The sequence below is a fragment of the Miscanthus floridulus genome, chromosome 14 (genome assembly GCF_019320115.1).
Source record: "Miscanthus floridulus cultivar M001 chromosome 14, ASM1932011v1, whole genome shotgun sequence".
Classification (NCBI taxonomy): Eukaryota; Viridiplantae; Streptophyta; class Magnoliopsida; order Poales; family Poaceae; genus Miscanthus; species Miscanthus floridulus.
In genome coordinates this window covers 54,146,470-54,164,030 of record NC_089593.1, presented here as the reverse complement: position 1 = coordinate 54,164,030, position 17,561 = coordinate 54,146,470, and the positions used below count along the sequence as shown (strand labels likewise).

The 17,561-nt window shown below is 41.0% G+C and overlaps 1 protein-coding gene and 1 long non-coding RNA gene across 2 annotated transcripts; both read right to left on the bottom strand.

The window, feature by feature from the left end:
• Positions 1–3,426: 3,426 nt before the first annotated feature.
• LOC136504937 (uncharacterized) lies at positions 3,427–6,256 on the bottom strand. Its single transcript, XR_010771015.1, has 3 exons — positions 6,000–6,256; positions 4,221–5,922; positions 3,427–4,150 (listed from the first exon to the last, which is right to left on the bottom strand). It is a non-coding gene; the product is annotated as an uncharacterized lncRNA (long non-coding RNA).
• Positions 6,257–13,258: 7,002 nt separating this feature from the next.
• LOC136503463 (uncharacterized) lies at positions 13,259–15,902 on the bottom strand. Its single transcript, XM_066498536.1, has 11 exons — positions 15,742–15,902; positions 15,365–15,447; positions 15,182–15,279; positions 14,885–15,020; positions 14,576–14,698; positions 14,386–14,505; positions 14,191–14,288; positions 13,900–14,035; positions 13,644–13,766; positions 13,472–13,567; positions 13,259–13,374 (listed from the first exon to the last, which is right to left on the bottom strand). Exons 1-11 carry the CDS (start codon positions 15,900–15,902, stop codon positions 13,259–13,261), a joined length of 1,290 nt encoding a protein of 429 aa, XP_066354633.1.
• Positions 15,903–17,561: the final 1,659 nt, after the last annotated feature.

The window sequence follows — 17,561 nt, the reverse complement described above, 5'->3', positions numbered from 1 at the left end:
TTTATTTTGTAAATATTACCTATGTTGGCTATATATTCTAGTTCCTATGTAAAGTTTTAAAAAGTTCAAATTTTTAGTGATTTTTAAGTTAGGTCAAATTTTAGGGTGTTACAACTGGGATAATTCTATTGCCCATTTCTCTATTCTTCCAAAGGCCTCTTTGTTGCTGAATATGTCTCCGAGCGGCTGCGATGATGGCACTGTGATTTCATGCGATTGGAAGTAATGCTTCAACTTTCTTGATGAGATCAAGACGATGTATGTTATTTTTTTGATTTCTGTATAGTTCAGCTTTGCTCCTGATAATGCTTCTGAGATGTAGTGGATAGGCTACTGAATGACCTTCGATTCTTCATCTTTTTCTTGGATGAGTACTCCACTGACTACGTGGTCGGAGGCTGCGACGTATAGCAGCAGTGGTGCCTCCGGATCTAGCACTGTGACCAAGAGTTTGCTGGCCATGTAACTTTTGAGCTACTGGAAAGCCTTCGACTGGTCTAGCAGCATTCCACCTTGTCTTCACCTCTCATAGCCTTGAAAAATGGGAAACTGCGCTCTGCTGACTTTGAGATGAATCTGTTTAGCGCTGCTATTCTTCCTGTGAGTTTCTGGACTTATTTTTTGGTTGATGGTTCTACCATTGAGATTATGGCCTTCGTCTTTTTTAGATTTGCGCTTATGCCTTCGGGTCCTATAATATACCCAAGCATTTTGCCTCGGCTTAAACCGAAGTCACATTTTTCTGGATTTAGCTTGAGCCCGACTGCCCTGAGATTGGCGAAGGTCTCTTTGAGATCTGCAATGTGATCCTCTTCATTCTTGCTTATCACCACAATGTCGTCGACATGGGCTATTGTCGCACCCCGATACCCGTCCTGTCGGGAACCGATACCCAAGCCGACGGGGGTTGTCGAATTAACAACTTTGAGGCCCCCTGGAGCGCACTAAGCAACTCCTCTTTAGGATCTTTGCGTTGAGTTACACATACATACCCGATACAAGGCATGACAGACCACCCAATCCGTAACACACTTAGGCCTCAAACGTTTGAGTGAAACATTATTAACAATAACATAAGCTCAAGAATATAAATTTACTGGACAATCTGCTACTTCCATTCTACAAGCTAACACATACTAGGTTACATCTCAGGTCTCTCATTTACACATCGGGATACACGTAGCTCATCTTGGAGGCGCCCGTTCCAAGGTCTGTTAACCGTGGCATTCATCGGAGGTACTCCCAAACGAATGCCCTAGCATCCTACAAAACAACTTAACGGCCGCACCGTGAGTACATTGCATACTCGTAGGACTTAATTCCATCATATAACGTTTGGTTGATGCACAGGGTGATTATCAGGCATTTGTATAAGTGCGGAAAGCAATGATGTTCGTTAAGAGTATGTCATGCTATGCTTAACATTCACTACAAGATTTTGACCCTATTGCCACTTGACGCCATTTGCATCACCACAAATTATGTTGTAATAGAGGTGTGTTTTGCAACATTTGTCCAAAAAAAGTGGTAATAGAGGGACTGTGTTGCCATAAAAATAGTGCATTGCAATTTTTACGTTCGACGTTGCAAGAGGTGAGACCTATAGCAACCCTTTTTTGAAAAGTGTTGCTATTGGTTAATAATATTGCCATGATGACATTTAGTTTCATTAGTATTGATTGGCGTTGCAACTGTCTGATGCTCTTGCAACCAAATAGAACAATGTTGCCATTGCTCAAAATTATTGCCACGGTGTTGTTGGGTTATAATATTCCTCACGACCATTGCAATACGTAGACCGTGTATTGCAACTAAATTTCTAAGGCGATGTAATAGTTTGTTGTTATTGCCACAGTTTTTGTTGGTTGTAATATTTCTCATGACCATTGCAATAGGTATCTGTTTATTGCAACTATATTTGTAAGGCGACGTAATAGTTTGTTGCTATTGCCATAGTTTTGTTGGTTGTAATATTTCTCAAGACCATTGCAATAGCTAGTTGTTTATTGCAACTAAATACCTAAAGCGATGCAATACTATGTTGCTATTGCCATAGGTGTGTTTGGTTGCTATAATTTATAGCGTTGTTGTAATATGCTACTGTAGAAAACACCTATAATTAGTGGCCATTCGGCAGAAGGGCACAGGCCTGCAAACGAGTCATCTCAACTGGCTGATTACGAGAACTGTTGTCCCCCACCCACAAAGTCCTATCGCCGTGGAAACGACATGACGACACACGGCATGGGGCCTATCGATCAATCATGGGGCAAGATATGGAAAAGTGCCTCATCACTGTTGGCTTTTGACAACAAACACGCGGTGAGCAAGTGCATGACTGCGCCGGCTGCTAGCTACTTTAATTTGATCTGCTAGCCATCTTTCGCATGAAAAGATGGGGCTTTCTAAATGAATTTCTTATCTACAAATTGGTGGGATAAAACATGATATAGAGAGCAAATGTTATGCATTTCTAGCTTTCGCACAAAAAGTAAAAATAGATTCTGACCACATCCTACAAAGTTCATGTAACATTGGTCTGTAGGAACCGAAAAGGCAAAGATCAGTGTTGAAGAAAAATCTAGACATATATAACGCATGCTAGAATCAAAATAGTTAGATTCATTTAGAATCCTAGTTTAAGTATCAATGTGCAATGCTAAACACCACCCAGCGCGTTGCATTGTGCAGGCCAAATCACCTTGGGCTCTTGAAATCGTACCTTTCCTGCAAACAATGAAGTACAATAAACACATGGAATAAAGATTTGGTAATGTCATTATAAACAGAAGTGTCAATATGTCTCTCCAACAACACAGAGCCATATAGGTATGCACATTTTGGAAAATTATACTCTAGTTGTCACCTGTATGGACATCCCCCAATGAGAACAAAGAATGCAGTACAGAAAATAAGGACAATAAAGACTACAAAAAACTGCAGGGATGATCTCAATAAGCAGGCTTGGATGCCAAATTTACAAAGAATTGTGAAACAACCTCTATTGCTATGTACAACAATTCTATGTTCCAGGCAAAAGACAGATTCGCACCTTGTAGCCTAGCAATCCCAGAAGGGTTCGCCAAAGCATATGAACCATGGTTGTTCACTAACCACTGAAGCACAAGATCAACTAAAACAGATAAGCACACATATTAGAGATCAAAGAAAAATTTGAGGTGAAAGGATCTACCTTTCCTGTCTGCAGGAAAGGAAGTTGAATCTTCCTTTTTGTACTGTCATCATGTATCCTTACTCATATTCTTTGTTAGCACATGACTGAACCAAACAATAATCAAGTAATGGCAATTAAGAAAACATACCTAAACTATAGGTATCATCCCAAAAATGGCAGTGAAGCTGCATGGAGCCCAGACAATTTACTTAAATGATGCTCAAAAACAGTGGATGTTTTTGACGGAAACGGCAGGGAAGATCCCTACCTATTTTTTTGTATTCTCATTAAATGAAAGAATAGCTGTACAAGGTAAAGGTACAAGGCTGTCAAAGCCCAAAAACAAAAAAAAGGGAAATTATTACAAGTGATTCTCTCTCCGCACAAATAAAGGGTCAGAGATGCTCTTCTTGGCTTTGATGCAAATCTGGCCAAGTTCTTCCTTGAGAGCAATTCTCCATTCCAGCAGTGAGGCAGCTTGGTTATCAAAGATGATTCCATTTCTCGCTTTCCAAATAACCCAACAAGCAGCAATAAAAATTTCTCTGAAGATGTGACTGTTGAAGTCTGTTCTTGCTTGGATGATCATGTCCAGGGGCTAAAGGTTGAAGTTCCAGTGAATATTGATAGAATTCCAGCAATCGATGCTGAAAGGGCAGTCGAAAAAAAGATGAAAGCATGTTTCCTCAGGGCCATTTTGGCAAAGAACACAGCTGTAGTCATCAAGATACATATTTTTCCTTCTCAAGATGTTTCTGGTGCTGAGCCTATCCTTAATCAGTAGCGAAGCAAAAAAATTGTGTTTGCCAAGGTTGCCTGATTTCCAAATCCAATTGAAAAGAGGGGATGCTTCCAAGGTTCCTTGGAGATGAGAATATGCCTTCTTTGTGGAAAAAGAGGATCCCCAGGTGTAATGCCAAGCATCCTGGGAATTGGAATCCCAAACTCTGTCACTGATAATCCCAAACTCTGTCACTGAAAACAGTGGATGTTATGCATGATGGACCCAACAATGGTAACCAATATCAAATAATCAGGTGCTCACTTTCACTCAGATGGACTGAATTGGTGTCCTAATCAAGCAGGTGCTTGAGCCTACCTAGGTAGAGGGCAGGGCACTAGGAACAACAGTCAGTATAGGCGTAGTCTATACTAATACAAAAGTGGAATCAGAAAAATCTTATTGAGGTAAAGTAATAAAGCAAATAAAAACATAAAAAGTAGAAGAAAAAACATAGATCAGTAAAACAATTTCCACTTTGGAGAGAGAATCCTATAATTCCTATAGTGTATCAAAGAGAGAGCAGGGAGAAATACATTTCAACTTATTATGGCTGGAATATTATGAATGAGATTATATCTGCATCTTTCCTTTGGCTAAAGCACATAAACTTTTAAGCATGGTGAGAACGAAATGGTAAGCTCGAATGGAAATGAAGTACCGCCCACTTAGGAGGGAAAATCAGATGAATATGTTTAAAGTTCATATGTTTTTCTTATGCTAAGGAGAGTATATTAAGATTTACGATGAACACATGGAAAAAATCTCAGAGTTAAAGAGGTATATGATAAATCCTTTTTTTTTGTTTTCTAAAACTCAATCATAGATGATGAATCAGGATTTTCCGGTATGAAAAAAACTGAATCAGTGGAGAATACAAAAACTAAATTTGGAAAGAAATAAAATGGAGAAATCTATCATCAGTTACAAACCACAAATGTTTGGGCAATCTAGAAGTATTTAATGGTACAGTAACAATGCTAACTTTGAAGCACCTGATGCACTGAACTGACATGGTATTAGCTAAACATTTAAAAATGCTCACAAGTCCTAAGATAGCACAAAACTTGGTAGACAATCTGGATCAAACAACATAGTGAAAAAGGTGGATTTGATCATTAACTCAATGTACAATTCCAAATTTCTGTTAACTAATTTATGAAAGAAACTGCATATGATGAAAAAGGTAGAAGAAAAGGAAAAAGTTGAACCACCCATGCAGAGGTCTGCAGTTTAGTAAACAATGTGATCATATACTCAAGGTAACAATGAATACCGAAAGGAATAAGTTCCTCAGTTTGAACTCCAAAACACAGTGCTAGAACGAAGAACATATCTGTAATTAACAGAAATAAGCCATTAACTAAAAAATGTTCTTCTATGGTGCTGACCAATTAGAAAAGGAGGGCAATGTCCATGGTAGTACTGACAATCAATACCTAGCAAGCAATAGGTGGACAGTTTCTCATATAAATATATACTGTTGTCCTTGAGAACTATATCCTGGTAATCTGATTGGTCATGTAATACCAACTTGGCTGAATTTCTTTCATATTTATTAGTAAACTGCAGTAGTTAATCATCGACAAAGCAATGTGGTAGTATCTGTAGCATCATGGAAAGGAACAATTTGATTATCTGTAGCTGGAAATTGTTCAAATTAAAAATGTGGGGATATATGTTTGGCCTCAGATTAGCATTTTGGCAGATTAATCATGGCCGCCGATAACTCTAGCAAAAGATTACACGAAGCGCAAAATAGTTAACGAGACATACAGGAAGAACAGTCGGATCGAACCAGACGACAGATCGACAGACAAAAAACATGAGATGCTTATCTGTCGAGTTCACTTGTTGAAGGCGGATCCGATTGGCCGCAGGACAGTACCGAACTCGGCGGCGGCGTCTCGAAACCACACCTCGCACGGATTGAGGACGGGCCACTCTACCCCACGCTGCCGCACCTCTTACGCACAGAGAAGGGAGAGAGGTGACCTCTAACGATGCCAGCCACACGAGCGAGAGTGGAGGTGAGGGGCTCACCGGCTTGCAGAGTAATCTACGAATCCTCTACGTCAGCCGCCGCACCGGCCCAGCAGCAGACGCAGCACCCGTTGATGCAGAAGGGGAGGAGACGCGGCGCCGCCAGTGATGGAGCGCCCGTAGTGGGAGCGGATCTTAGGAGCACTAAGTAGAGAGTGCTGCAGCAGGGAGACAGGCCTCTATCCGCCATCGCACTGCAGCGGCGAAGGTCCACTTCGCGCCGCCGCCGTTGCGCAGGTAAGGCTAGGGATGGTGTGGTGCGAGGGAGGTATGGGAAAATTTGGAGGAGAATGGGGAACGCTAAATCTGAGGGAAGACTGAGGCAAGGATAAGGCACGCTGGAGTTTGCGCGCATGCGGTGGATTTTTCACCCGCGGCGTGGCGCCATGGCGGGAGGCGGGGGCGCGAGAGGCCGCCAGGCGTCATTGGGAGCTGAAAATTTGAGTCACCACACAACAATAGTCACTTTGGAATTTCCTAGTTCCTAAGTGAGCAGAGGACCTAATGAATTAAGAATAATTGACATTTGTTAAAAGTAAAAAACTAATTAGTAACACTAGTAGAGTACAAAAAGCGTGTCCTAATTGTGAACTAGTGATCCGGTTTCATTAAGTCCTAAGATCTTAGACAATATACTCAAAAGTATTTAAAATTTTAGTACAAAAAATAAATAATATCAGAAATTGAAGAACATGTAAATAGTAAATATTTCCTTTTTAATCTAGAAATAAAAAAAATTAACTAGTATTTCTTCCTCATAAGAGATCAAAATGAGATGATTCTTTTTTTAATGTTTTCTAAAATCATGGTCTGTCCACTGATGATATTCATTTCCATATTAAATTTTGTTATTGGTTCTTTTTAATATGGCTTGTTTTCTACCACCCAAGTAGTGGACAAGTCGTTCGTCGTACATGATTATTCAAGGTGATTAGTAGCTAACATGATTTTTGCATGAAAGTTTAATAAATCCTTAAATGGTATGTATCATAAGATTTTATAGAGCTAATACCAAAGGAGTCCATATGGTCTAAAGTCATAAGTGTGTAGTGGTAGAAAAAGATATCGGATAAAGAAACAAACAAAACAAAAGTTGTAGATATCAAAAAGTTATGCAACTTTGTACATATTTTTTTATTTAAAGTTGTTTTGATGCTAAAATATTTGTTTCACAAGATTGTATGGAAGTTAATATCAAAGGAATCCATATGCTCTATACACTATAGTCATAAGTGAGTGTATAGTTACAGTTAAGGATCATGGATAGGGAAGGGACCAAAACAAAAGTTGTACATATTGAAAAGTCATGCAACATTGTAGTTGACAATTTTTTCGTATGAAATCGTCTATCCAACGAAAATTACGTTGGAATTCTCACATTTGAAATTCGAATTTTTCAAACGATCTCGGATATATACGCATGGGCTCCATATCAAAGGTGGACCCCTAAATTGATAATCTTGCGTTCACACCTAAAACTTTTAGTGAAATTAACTGAAAATTGGTGAAATAACTCATTATAATAGTCTGCAACTCTGTACAATTAGTATGGTTTTATAACTTTTTACAAATTAATGAAAGTGTGTTCCAATGCATTTTTCTGTATGCTTAGATTAGTTTTTGGAAATTTTTTAAGAGCTTAGAAGTGTTTTCTATACGGTTTTCAGAATTTTTCTCTAAAAAGAAGAAGATTTCTACACACACAGGGAGCAGACCAGAACCAGCCTAGGAGCCTCCGAAGTGAGAAATAAAAAAAAATTGCGCCGTATGGGCCTTAAACTGTTTTCTCAAGCTTGTACATGCCACAAGTTAGGGAAACGTTAAGTTTCAGATTTTTCGGAAGTGATTTCCTATTTTCTACAGTTTAAATGAATTTCTGTGTGACGGTGTACAAAGTAATTGGAGGTTGAACCTAGGCTAGCTCCGAAATCCAAAACGTATCAAATTTTTATGTTGGGTCTCATATGGCCCAGTGAACCTAGTTTGGTAGGGCTGGATGGAAAATATATTATTTTGAAGAGGTAACCCAAACTCATTTCTCCATTTTATTTAGAACAAAATAAATACAATAGTCACCGAAATTGATCAGAAAAATCTAAGATTTTGTGTGAGGCCGTACTTTGGGTCTATATGCTTGAAAAAAAATTTAAGTCTTTTTTGACATAGGCGTAATATACATGCTTCATAAGGTGGATGCGCCATTCCATGGAGCCGGCTCCTAGGTTATTTGTAGCTATATTAGAGATGCATCACAAAAAAGAGAAAAATCAAATGTTTGGAAGAACTCACCTGGACAGTCCAAAATTAAATGATTTTAGTGTATTTCATTGTTCTTTAGAGCATTTTATTTTCAAGAACAAGAGCACGAGTGATCTATTCATAGTCATTTGACTTTCGAGTTGCAAATGCACTGCATTTTTTTTAGAATATCTACTGCACATTTTTGTAATATCTAGACTTGGTTCTGACCAAACTTGCATGACAACGTGTCTTTGGTGTATAATATTTCGATGAACATTTTAAATGATTTTAATAAAACGATAATATACATTTTTTATTGTTCACTAGTGGGCTCAAGTTGAAGTTACTTTCCAAACTCATGTAGACGAATATTTATTATGATTTGCACTTTAGTTTATAAAAATATTTCTTAATAATGTGAAAAATAAAAATAAAACAACAGAGAAAATCTTTTACTGAGACCAGCCTGTCAAATATTACGGTCCATCCCGGCCCAATCGTTCACAGCCAGCCATCTGATTGTTGATCGAACAACCGAAATCTTCGCTAATGTCTTATAAACGACGCAAAACCCTACCCTCTCTTTCATCTCTCTCAGATCCCGTCACCGAGAGCCATCATCTAGAGTAGTGGCGGCGCGTCCCTCCCCGAGCTTTGCCTCCGCTCCCACCTCAGCGCCGACCCCGCCCCACCACCGCCGCTGCCTCCGCATGCTCTCCTGCATGGATCTGCCGTGCGCACTACCTCACTCAAGGGGCCTCCGACCTAGGGCCTTAATGGGACCCCAAGCACACTCACCCTAGCATGCATCTCAGGTTCGTGCTTCGGCAGCGTTGTATAGGCCTGAGGTGAGATATGGAAGTGACTACACCACGTCTCAGATCTGAGATTTTCCTGGAGTTTTTTCTGTCTTCTCATCGACCCCCCCCCCCCCCCTCATTTGCAAGGATTGTTCCAAGTCATGTGCCTCAACGTGAGCGGGCTGTGGGATCCAGAAGCCAGGGGCGACGGCGGTAGGAACAAGCAGCGGAACTGGTAGACTTAACGTCGAGGAGCACCTCCAATGGTAGCTGGTATTTGTTCTGTCCAACACCCCTGTGTGGCTCTTCACCTTCTAGCTTGTGAGTTCGATATCGTTCCCTGTCTTTTCGTTGCAGCTGTTCAGGATCTAGTTGTTGCAAGTACAAACACATCACTAGCTAGGAAGAGCTGTGTTATTATTTAGTTACATTTCCGGTAACTACTAGAGGCTGTGGCAGGGCTCTGAAAATTTTCTAGTAACCACACGCAGGAACATGCTTTGTCAGTTTGTTGAGGTACCCGATAAAGATGTAGCTAGTTTGTTGAGGTCTCTCCAGCTTTTTATTAAGTTGGACAACTGAGAAGCAATGTTTTGGATTGTAGTTTGTAGCCTAGTAGTGGGATTGGCATAGCATAACAATGATCGGGGACGTTCACTTGAGCTTAAAGCAGCTGCTGCAGCAACTGTGTTTTCTCTTGTCTCCAAAACAATGTTGGTGCCAACCTGCAGTGATGTTAGCTAGCATCAATTTCTCTATTTTGGTCAATTCGATATAGATGACTACAGATTTTGGTTGGAAAATAGTACTTCAATAAAAAAACTGATGTTTCTAGCTTGTGTTACAGGCATCCACTGTGTTTGAACCATTGCAAGCACATGTACTGTCTAGAACACTTTGAAACCTTAATGCAGGTGTTGCTAGCTAGTGTTTTATTGCAGCCACATACCTATTCAGACCCGTGTGTGTTTGTTCTGTTTATTGGGTAATGATAACACCTGCTGCACTAGTTGATGTGTTAGTAAATTTGCTGGATAAGCAGTATGGATACATAAGCATTCCATCATCAGTTTTCTTTCTGGCGATGTGAGCATTCTGAAATCCATGGCACCTTGCCATTATTGGTTTTTCAAAGTCATGTACTCGTCTTGAAAGAAGCTGACATGTTAGACAGTAATGTGGAACTAAGGTGTGATATTTCTACTTAGTTTATGTTTGGATCAAAGTACAAATACTCTTGATACAGAAGCTGACTGCCCATCTAAGTTACATGCTTTCTTTGATTGCCCTTCCTTTGTTCCATTGTACTGTAGTGAGGTTTTACACTAAGTACATGATTCCCAGGATCTTGGAGAGGCTTACTAGGTGCTGAGTGAACCTCTACAGAGGAAGGCCTACTGCTGCTACAGCAGGAACAACATATCCAGGTAGAACTAGTTGTTACTCCATTGCTGCCAACTAGAAGTAGTTGTAGTTTATTAATGAATTAGCTGAATTGCTTTCTAATAAATTGTTATTCCTTCAATTATAGTTTTGGTGTCATTGCTGCTAATTATTAGTAACTCCTATGATTTTTACAGTGTATTTAGTAGACTCAACAGGTCATGTTTCACGATATGCAGCCACTTTCTCATCAGAATGTACATATAGTTGATCTATTTAAGTTAGGATCTGAATTCGAGAGAGTGATCAATTAGCGATTACCATTCTGTACCTGTCTGAAGTGGCCCAAATTAGCATGAATGTTTGAAAGTTTAAATGAACTATTCCTGATTAGTATACACTGCTCATTATTGACTTTATATTTCTGAAAGTTGGTGTTCTTGAAATATTAATTAGAAGTTCTGCACATTTCAGAGATACTGTGCCAGGGGCGGGCCCAGCGGGTAGTCCAGGTAGGCCCGGGACTACCCTGGAATTTGGCCCAAAATGTTTTTAGTACTCTGCCCAGCCCACGAGAATTTGGCTCATTCGTCATCTCTCCCAATCTGCGCACTCTCAACCGCGAGCCCGCAGCCGTCTCGGCGTCTCCCTTCTCTCCCGACGCGTGCGCGACGAGACGGCCGTCTTCCTTCCGGTTCCCGACCCCCGGCCCACCCCAGCCGTCACGAGCGTACGAGGCAAACTCACCAGGAAGGGAGCTCCACCGGTGGCGGGTGCGGCTGAAACAAACGGCGAAGGGAGCGCGTCCCTGGTTCAACCAACTTCCAGCAGCGCAGGGCGTGTATTGAGCGGCAGCGACGCGAGGGGGCGGCAGAAGAAGCCGCGGCAGTCAACCATGCCGCCGCGAGATGCGCCGAGGCTGGCGCAGGGTCGCAGGCAGTGGGGCGGGCGCCGGTGGAGGAGCGCGCGAGCAGATGGTGTTTGCCTGTTTGGACTTTGGAGGCGTTGGGCGAGCCGCGAGCGAACGAGCAGGGACGGATTGGGGAAGGAGGAGGAACCAGAGTGATAACTGATAAGGATCTGACGGCTGATATTAGACTAGAAAAATATTTAGCAATATCAATTGGTTTATTAGAAATTAATAAACTGCTATCGTTTTTTTTTCGTTTTCAGGTGAAATCACATCCATTAATTTAGACTGCAGCGCTCACAGTGGCAGCGGCAACGAGGTTTGTTACATCAGTTGGCAGATCATCGTGCCACTGCTCGGCGATGAGAAAGCGCACAGCAAAAGCCTTCAACTAGAACTACTATTGTAGTCTCTTATTTATGTAAGGCCTTATCTTATCTATGTATGATTTATTTGTGCAAGTTTTGAACATATTTAAGTAAGTTTCGAACTTTTTAAATGTATTATCGCAATTTGATTAATCTATAGCCATTTTACTGAAGTTTTTTTTTTGGATTTTATCGTATTGCACATGAATTTTTTTTTACTAGGACTACCCTGATTTAAAATCCTGGGCCCGCCACTGTACTGTGCCTCAGTAAAAATTTGAAAATATGAGGATAGGCCATTGCAAAGCCAGGGACTGATTTTTTTTTTACATTTTATTGAACTGTGGAGTTAGTAAAATGCTTGTAGTTGACTAGTTGTGAGAGCAGTCCAGTATTGACAATTAGTGGTGACCTAGTACTTGACTTTTATATTCCGGTGGAGTGAAATATGCCTTTTTTTGTTGTTTAGTGTAGCCACACATTGCTATATGCCTTAAATTTTTGCTGCACAAGTCCACTTGCTCTATCACTTACATTTCCTGACCTGATTAATTAGATGTTACATATGGATATCTAAAATGGTGGATTGCATACAATCTTGCATATCTATCAATTTCTGTGAGCTGAAGTAGCACATCTGAACCAGCTGTGTCACCATACAAGGAAAAAAACACTATATGCTGGCATATCTATCAATTTCCAGCAGCAATAGCCCGAGCTTGACTTCTCTATTTTTCAGGACAACAGTAGCTAGCAGCTGTCCAGTGGCAAGATTAGCAACAACAGGTAGTAAGGTGGTGAAAATTGCAGCTGCTAGTCCCATCGACACATGTAAGGTAAAATTCCTTCCTTTGCTAAAACAAACGGTTTGTTTCAGCAATCCATGTTACAGCAATGGTATTACAATCTTATTCAAGTTTCACAATGTAAGCTAGCATACTTTGTCAAGCGGGTTGATTTCTTGTAAAAATAGTCATGCAATGGTACAAGTGAGACATATAGACTGGGCATTCACTACACCACAACACCAAGATTAGTGATGGACGGTCTGACGCTAAAAGCGGCTACAGCGACAGACAGTCTGACGCTAAAAAGTTATAGTGACAGACTTCTACAGACGCTGTAAGTCCTGTCGCTAAAAATCTTTAGCATCAGACAATACTTTTAGCGTCAGACAGTCCGTTGCCCTGAATTTTTTTAGCGACAGATAGTCTGCTGCTACTCTTTAGCGATAGATAGCCTGCCAGTACTCTATAGCGACAGACAATTTGAAGTTACAAATATTTTTAGCGACAAATGGTTTGACAAGATCATTTAAATGCATTTAAAAAAAATAAAAGGCCATTTGGTTGCAAATTAATACAAAAGTAACATCATTGTGCAGATTTCTCATACAAATAGATTCATTCATGAACCTGAAACATAGATCTATGATCAGATAAAGTTACTATGCTTCAGTATGATGTATTATTACAAAAGTAGGAATCACTCCATTTTAGATGCATGTCACCAGCTCCTAACAGAGCTCCTATCTCAAGTTTCCAGGAAGCTTTTTTCTCACTGAAAAATATGCAATTGCAGCCCATCAGCATCAGGATCATCCATGATACCAAATGCTGATTCACTACAGTCAGCCCTTCTATTGACATTGTAGTCTGATTTACTCCAAGGATCTGAAAGTACCAAAAACGGATTGTAGTTGAACTATATATTAAGCTCTATGGGAGGCAGGAAATAGAACTAATGGGGCTTAATGTTAAGCTCTTGTACCATTGAAATTTGGTGGAGCATCGAAGTTACTGGAAGTTGGGCCAATCTGTGGCCTTTTGGAGCTTGTAGTGCTTTCCCAGTGACTCTTCCGAAGATCTGCAGATTTCGAAGACAAATGAATCCTATAATACAGCAAGCAAATTATTTGTTGCAGAACTTTGCAAACAAGTACCTTGGCACTTAAATGGACTAACAAACTTTGGTGATTTACTTTTTCCACTCAGTTTGTCACTTGTATTCTCTTCATTTCTCAGTCCTGTCTGACTCAAAGCCTCCTTCGAAGAGTGTCTAGGCTCTACACGTGAAGAAAGTATGTGCAATTCATAAAAAGAGGTGCTTAGGCTACCTATTTGCACAAGTGCAGCATCTTGTATCTACACATTGGGAACAGGAGAATGCTTGGGTGGGAATATAACTAAGTAACTAACCATTCTTCTGATTTCTAAACTCACAGACATCAATAAGATAGTTAGGCATCTGGAATCTCTTCTCACTTTCATCAGATTCAACTGACTTGAGGTATCTGCTGCCAAGCTCTTCACCATATTCATCCAACAAAACAATCTAAACAGAAATTTAATACAACGGTAAGATTTGTCACTCACATAGGTCCACAGCAAGCCAACGTTTCATTAGATAATCTAACAGGCAATAGCATCCTCCTATAGAATTGTTGGACACCTACTTAGAAAATAAAGTATTGGACACCAGTTCCTTACCTGCCTTGCGTGTGAGCCACTTTGCAGGAGCCTTATGATGCCATCATGGTATTTCTTTGCCTTTTGAGTTAGTTGGGTGGTATACAAGGCATTCCATTCTACAAAGGGTGCACATTTCGTATATAAAACTATATAAGCCTCAAAATTCATTATACTACAAAATACAAATATCTCATGTAGTGTTAACACACAGACCTTTGAAATCTGAATCTGCTTCGATAAGGCTCCCTGGTTGGTCAGCAGACACTGCTTCAGCATTGTCAGTCTCTGGCTTGCCAGAGCTAGCAGTGACTTCTGAGTCAGTGTTCTCAAGATCTACACATTACAGAGAAAAAACAAGATTCTCATGGCACTGAGAAGGAAGATGTGGAATATAGCTAAGTACCATGAAATTTGTGTGGACTAATAAATTTCTGAGATTTACTCAATGCACCCATTCCCATCTTGTTACTTGTACTCTTCCCATTCATTGGTTTTGTGTGCACCATAGATTCCTCTGAGGTATGCTCTGCATGTACATACGGCATACCAATCAAGCCACAGTAGCACCCATTCAGTGAGTTAGAAAGGAAAAGAAAATGCTTGCTATACATCATTCTGTAATTGAGAAAATGAAACTAGGAAGTCTCATGAGGTGCAGGCCCACGGACTAATTAAAAGCTTCGTGACTATACTAGAGCATTTATGAAGTTACCTTTATTCTGATTTTTGGCCTCACAAATATCTACCAGATAATTAGGAAAATGGCATTTCTTCCCAGTTTCAACGGATTCCCCTGACTTGAGATGCCTGCTGCACAGTACTTGGGCATCTTCATCGAGCAAAACAATCTGAGCATTCAGTTCAGGGAACATAACATGACACTTTAGTAAACTGATGATTGCAGGACTATTGAAACAACCTAGCATTACTAATCAGCAACATAAACTGCATCATCTCCAATCTTCAGAACATGCACGGAAACAACCATCAAAGGTGTAGTGCTTCTTACCTGCTTCACTTGAGGACCAATTTGCACAAGCCTCACCAAGCCATCATGGTACTTCTTAGCCTTCTGAGTCAGCTGGGCGGTGTAAAGCGCGGTCCACTCTGCAGAACAATAGGGCGTCCAATTCGTTCATCGCATAAGCATCCACAGGCCGCTGGACATGCGTCGAACAGATGGCACGCAAACCTTGGAGCTTCGATTCCACCACATCGGCTCTGCCAGAACCCGCTGTTTCACCTTCGCCTCCATCACCGCAGCCGTGACTACTTCTGGAATTATGCTGATTTTACGTTTATTTAATTAGCTTCCCGGTAACTTCAATGCTCAAACTCCTTGATCAAATCACAAGTAGTAGCACATACTGAAAAGCTAGAAACCACAAGGATTAAAAGCAATCCAGCAAATACTACACTCAAGACCCAACTCAGGCAATCATTTCAACAGAAATGTCTAGGATAGATGATCCAGCCTTGAATTAGTGAGAGCAGCTATAGGAGAGTTTCATAATAATAAAACAAAACAGCTAGTTTGAAAATTACTTTTAATTGCTGTAGTTTACTCACTTTGTCTTGAAAGCAAAGTTTTCTGGAAATGAGCCAGGCAAAACACACCAAATGCCGTCTGTATCCAGTTCCAGTGGCCTTCCAATTTTTTCCACAAGTAATCGAGCATTTTGGATAATCTTTGCACCAGTATATGTCAGGATGGAACAAGATGAAATCATCACTTCTGTAGTATTACAGCAGTGAGTTAAATGTTATTTGCTGGTTCCTAGCATTATATAAGATAACCATGTTTGTTCAGTGTTTTCAAATGAAATGTCTAATCTGCAGTATCGGAATCAAGAGCCCAGTCATCTAAGCTGCCATCCTTCAAGCTAGACTACTTGCATGTATTTGCAACAAAATCATTCATCTTAGCACACAACAAAGTTTACCAATTTACGTGGTGGATGTACAGGAAGATTTCTTTCTTTCAGACAGGCGTCGTCGCTCTTCCTCCAGTAAACACAACAGCCTTTTGTTCTCCTCATCAAGAATCCGGCCTGTTGTCCTCACTCAGTGTAATGACCTTCAACAAGAACCGACGATGAAACAAGGCAGATCTGATATCATGGTTACTTTATGATCACGAACTGTATGGGTCGATAACTATGCTCAGTATCATAAATGAAATAAAAAAGGCTGGCCAATAGTATATAGGAACATTCTCCATCTGGAAGTTATATTACTGTCACATTAAACTATAAAACTTGTTGGCTGAAGTAGCAAAGTTATATTACTGTCACATTAACCTACTAGTTGCTCCTTTATTAGTAGAATTGTGTCTGCAACCAAAATGATTACACAGCTAGTTGCATGAGAATCAAATGACACAAGTGCACCGAAGATACATATCTGATTAACCTAGCATCTCTTCATGTACAGAAGACATTTAATAACAAATCTAGAATAAAATATCTAAAATCAGACCTATTTAAAATGCATGAGCATTCGAAGGATTTTCTAGTTATCAGTTATCACCTAACTCACCTACTAAAGACAACGCAAAAATTGTTCAAGAAAAACAAACCACTTTGCTGAACCAACTGAATGCTGATTGCAATGAAAAACATGAGTTGTAACACTCCATACTTAGCATTCAATATACAAGTATAGATCAAAAAGAGACACAGAATTAAAGTGCGATTCAGTGGACTTTGCTTAGATGTACGTGGTAAGCATATACCTTCTTCAGCGTCAGCTTTCTCCGAAGACCAGCAAATCCGGACACCCAAGCGCTGATGCGAAAACCAGCAAATCCGGACAGAAACGCATTGTACCAACCGCCAATTGCTCCAAAATACGCCAACACGCGGAGTCGCTTCACAGCTACATGTCGCAGAAGTGGAGGGGAAATCGGAGCGGGAAAGGAAACCCTAACCTGATCTCGAGCACTTGGCTGAGGCAGTCTACAGCTTCGACGAAGTCCTCATCCTCGATGGCCTTGGCGCCCCTGTCGAAGAGCTCCTACGCCCGCTCTAGGGTTTGCGGCTCCTCCTCCGCCTCGCCAGGCGCCGCCGCCTCGGTAGGCCTCGGGTTTGGTGTCGGTGGGGCCTGGGGCTGCTCCTCCTCCAGCGGCGCGCCCGTGTTCTCCGACGAGGAGGCCATGGGCGGCGTGCTGCGCGGCGGCGGCGGCTGGGTTCCCCTTCTAGGCGCGGGGAGCTGCGGGTGGAAGGGGAGGGGGAGGAAATGGGGAGGCTTGTTGCGGCTATGAGTGTGGGCCGTGATGGGCTATTTGTCTTGATCCATATTGTGGGGCACGCGAGGTCAGCGTGGGGCCCATTTTTTTAGCGACAGACAGATTGACGATACACTTGGCTTTAGCGATAGACGGTTCAACG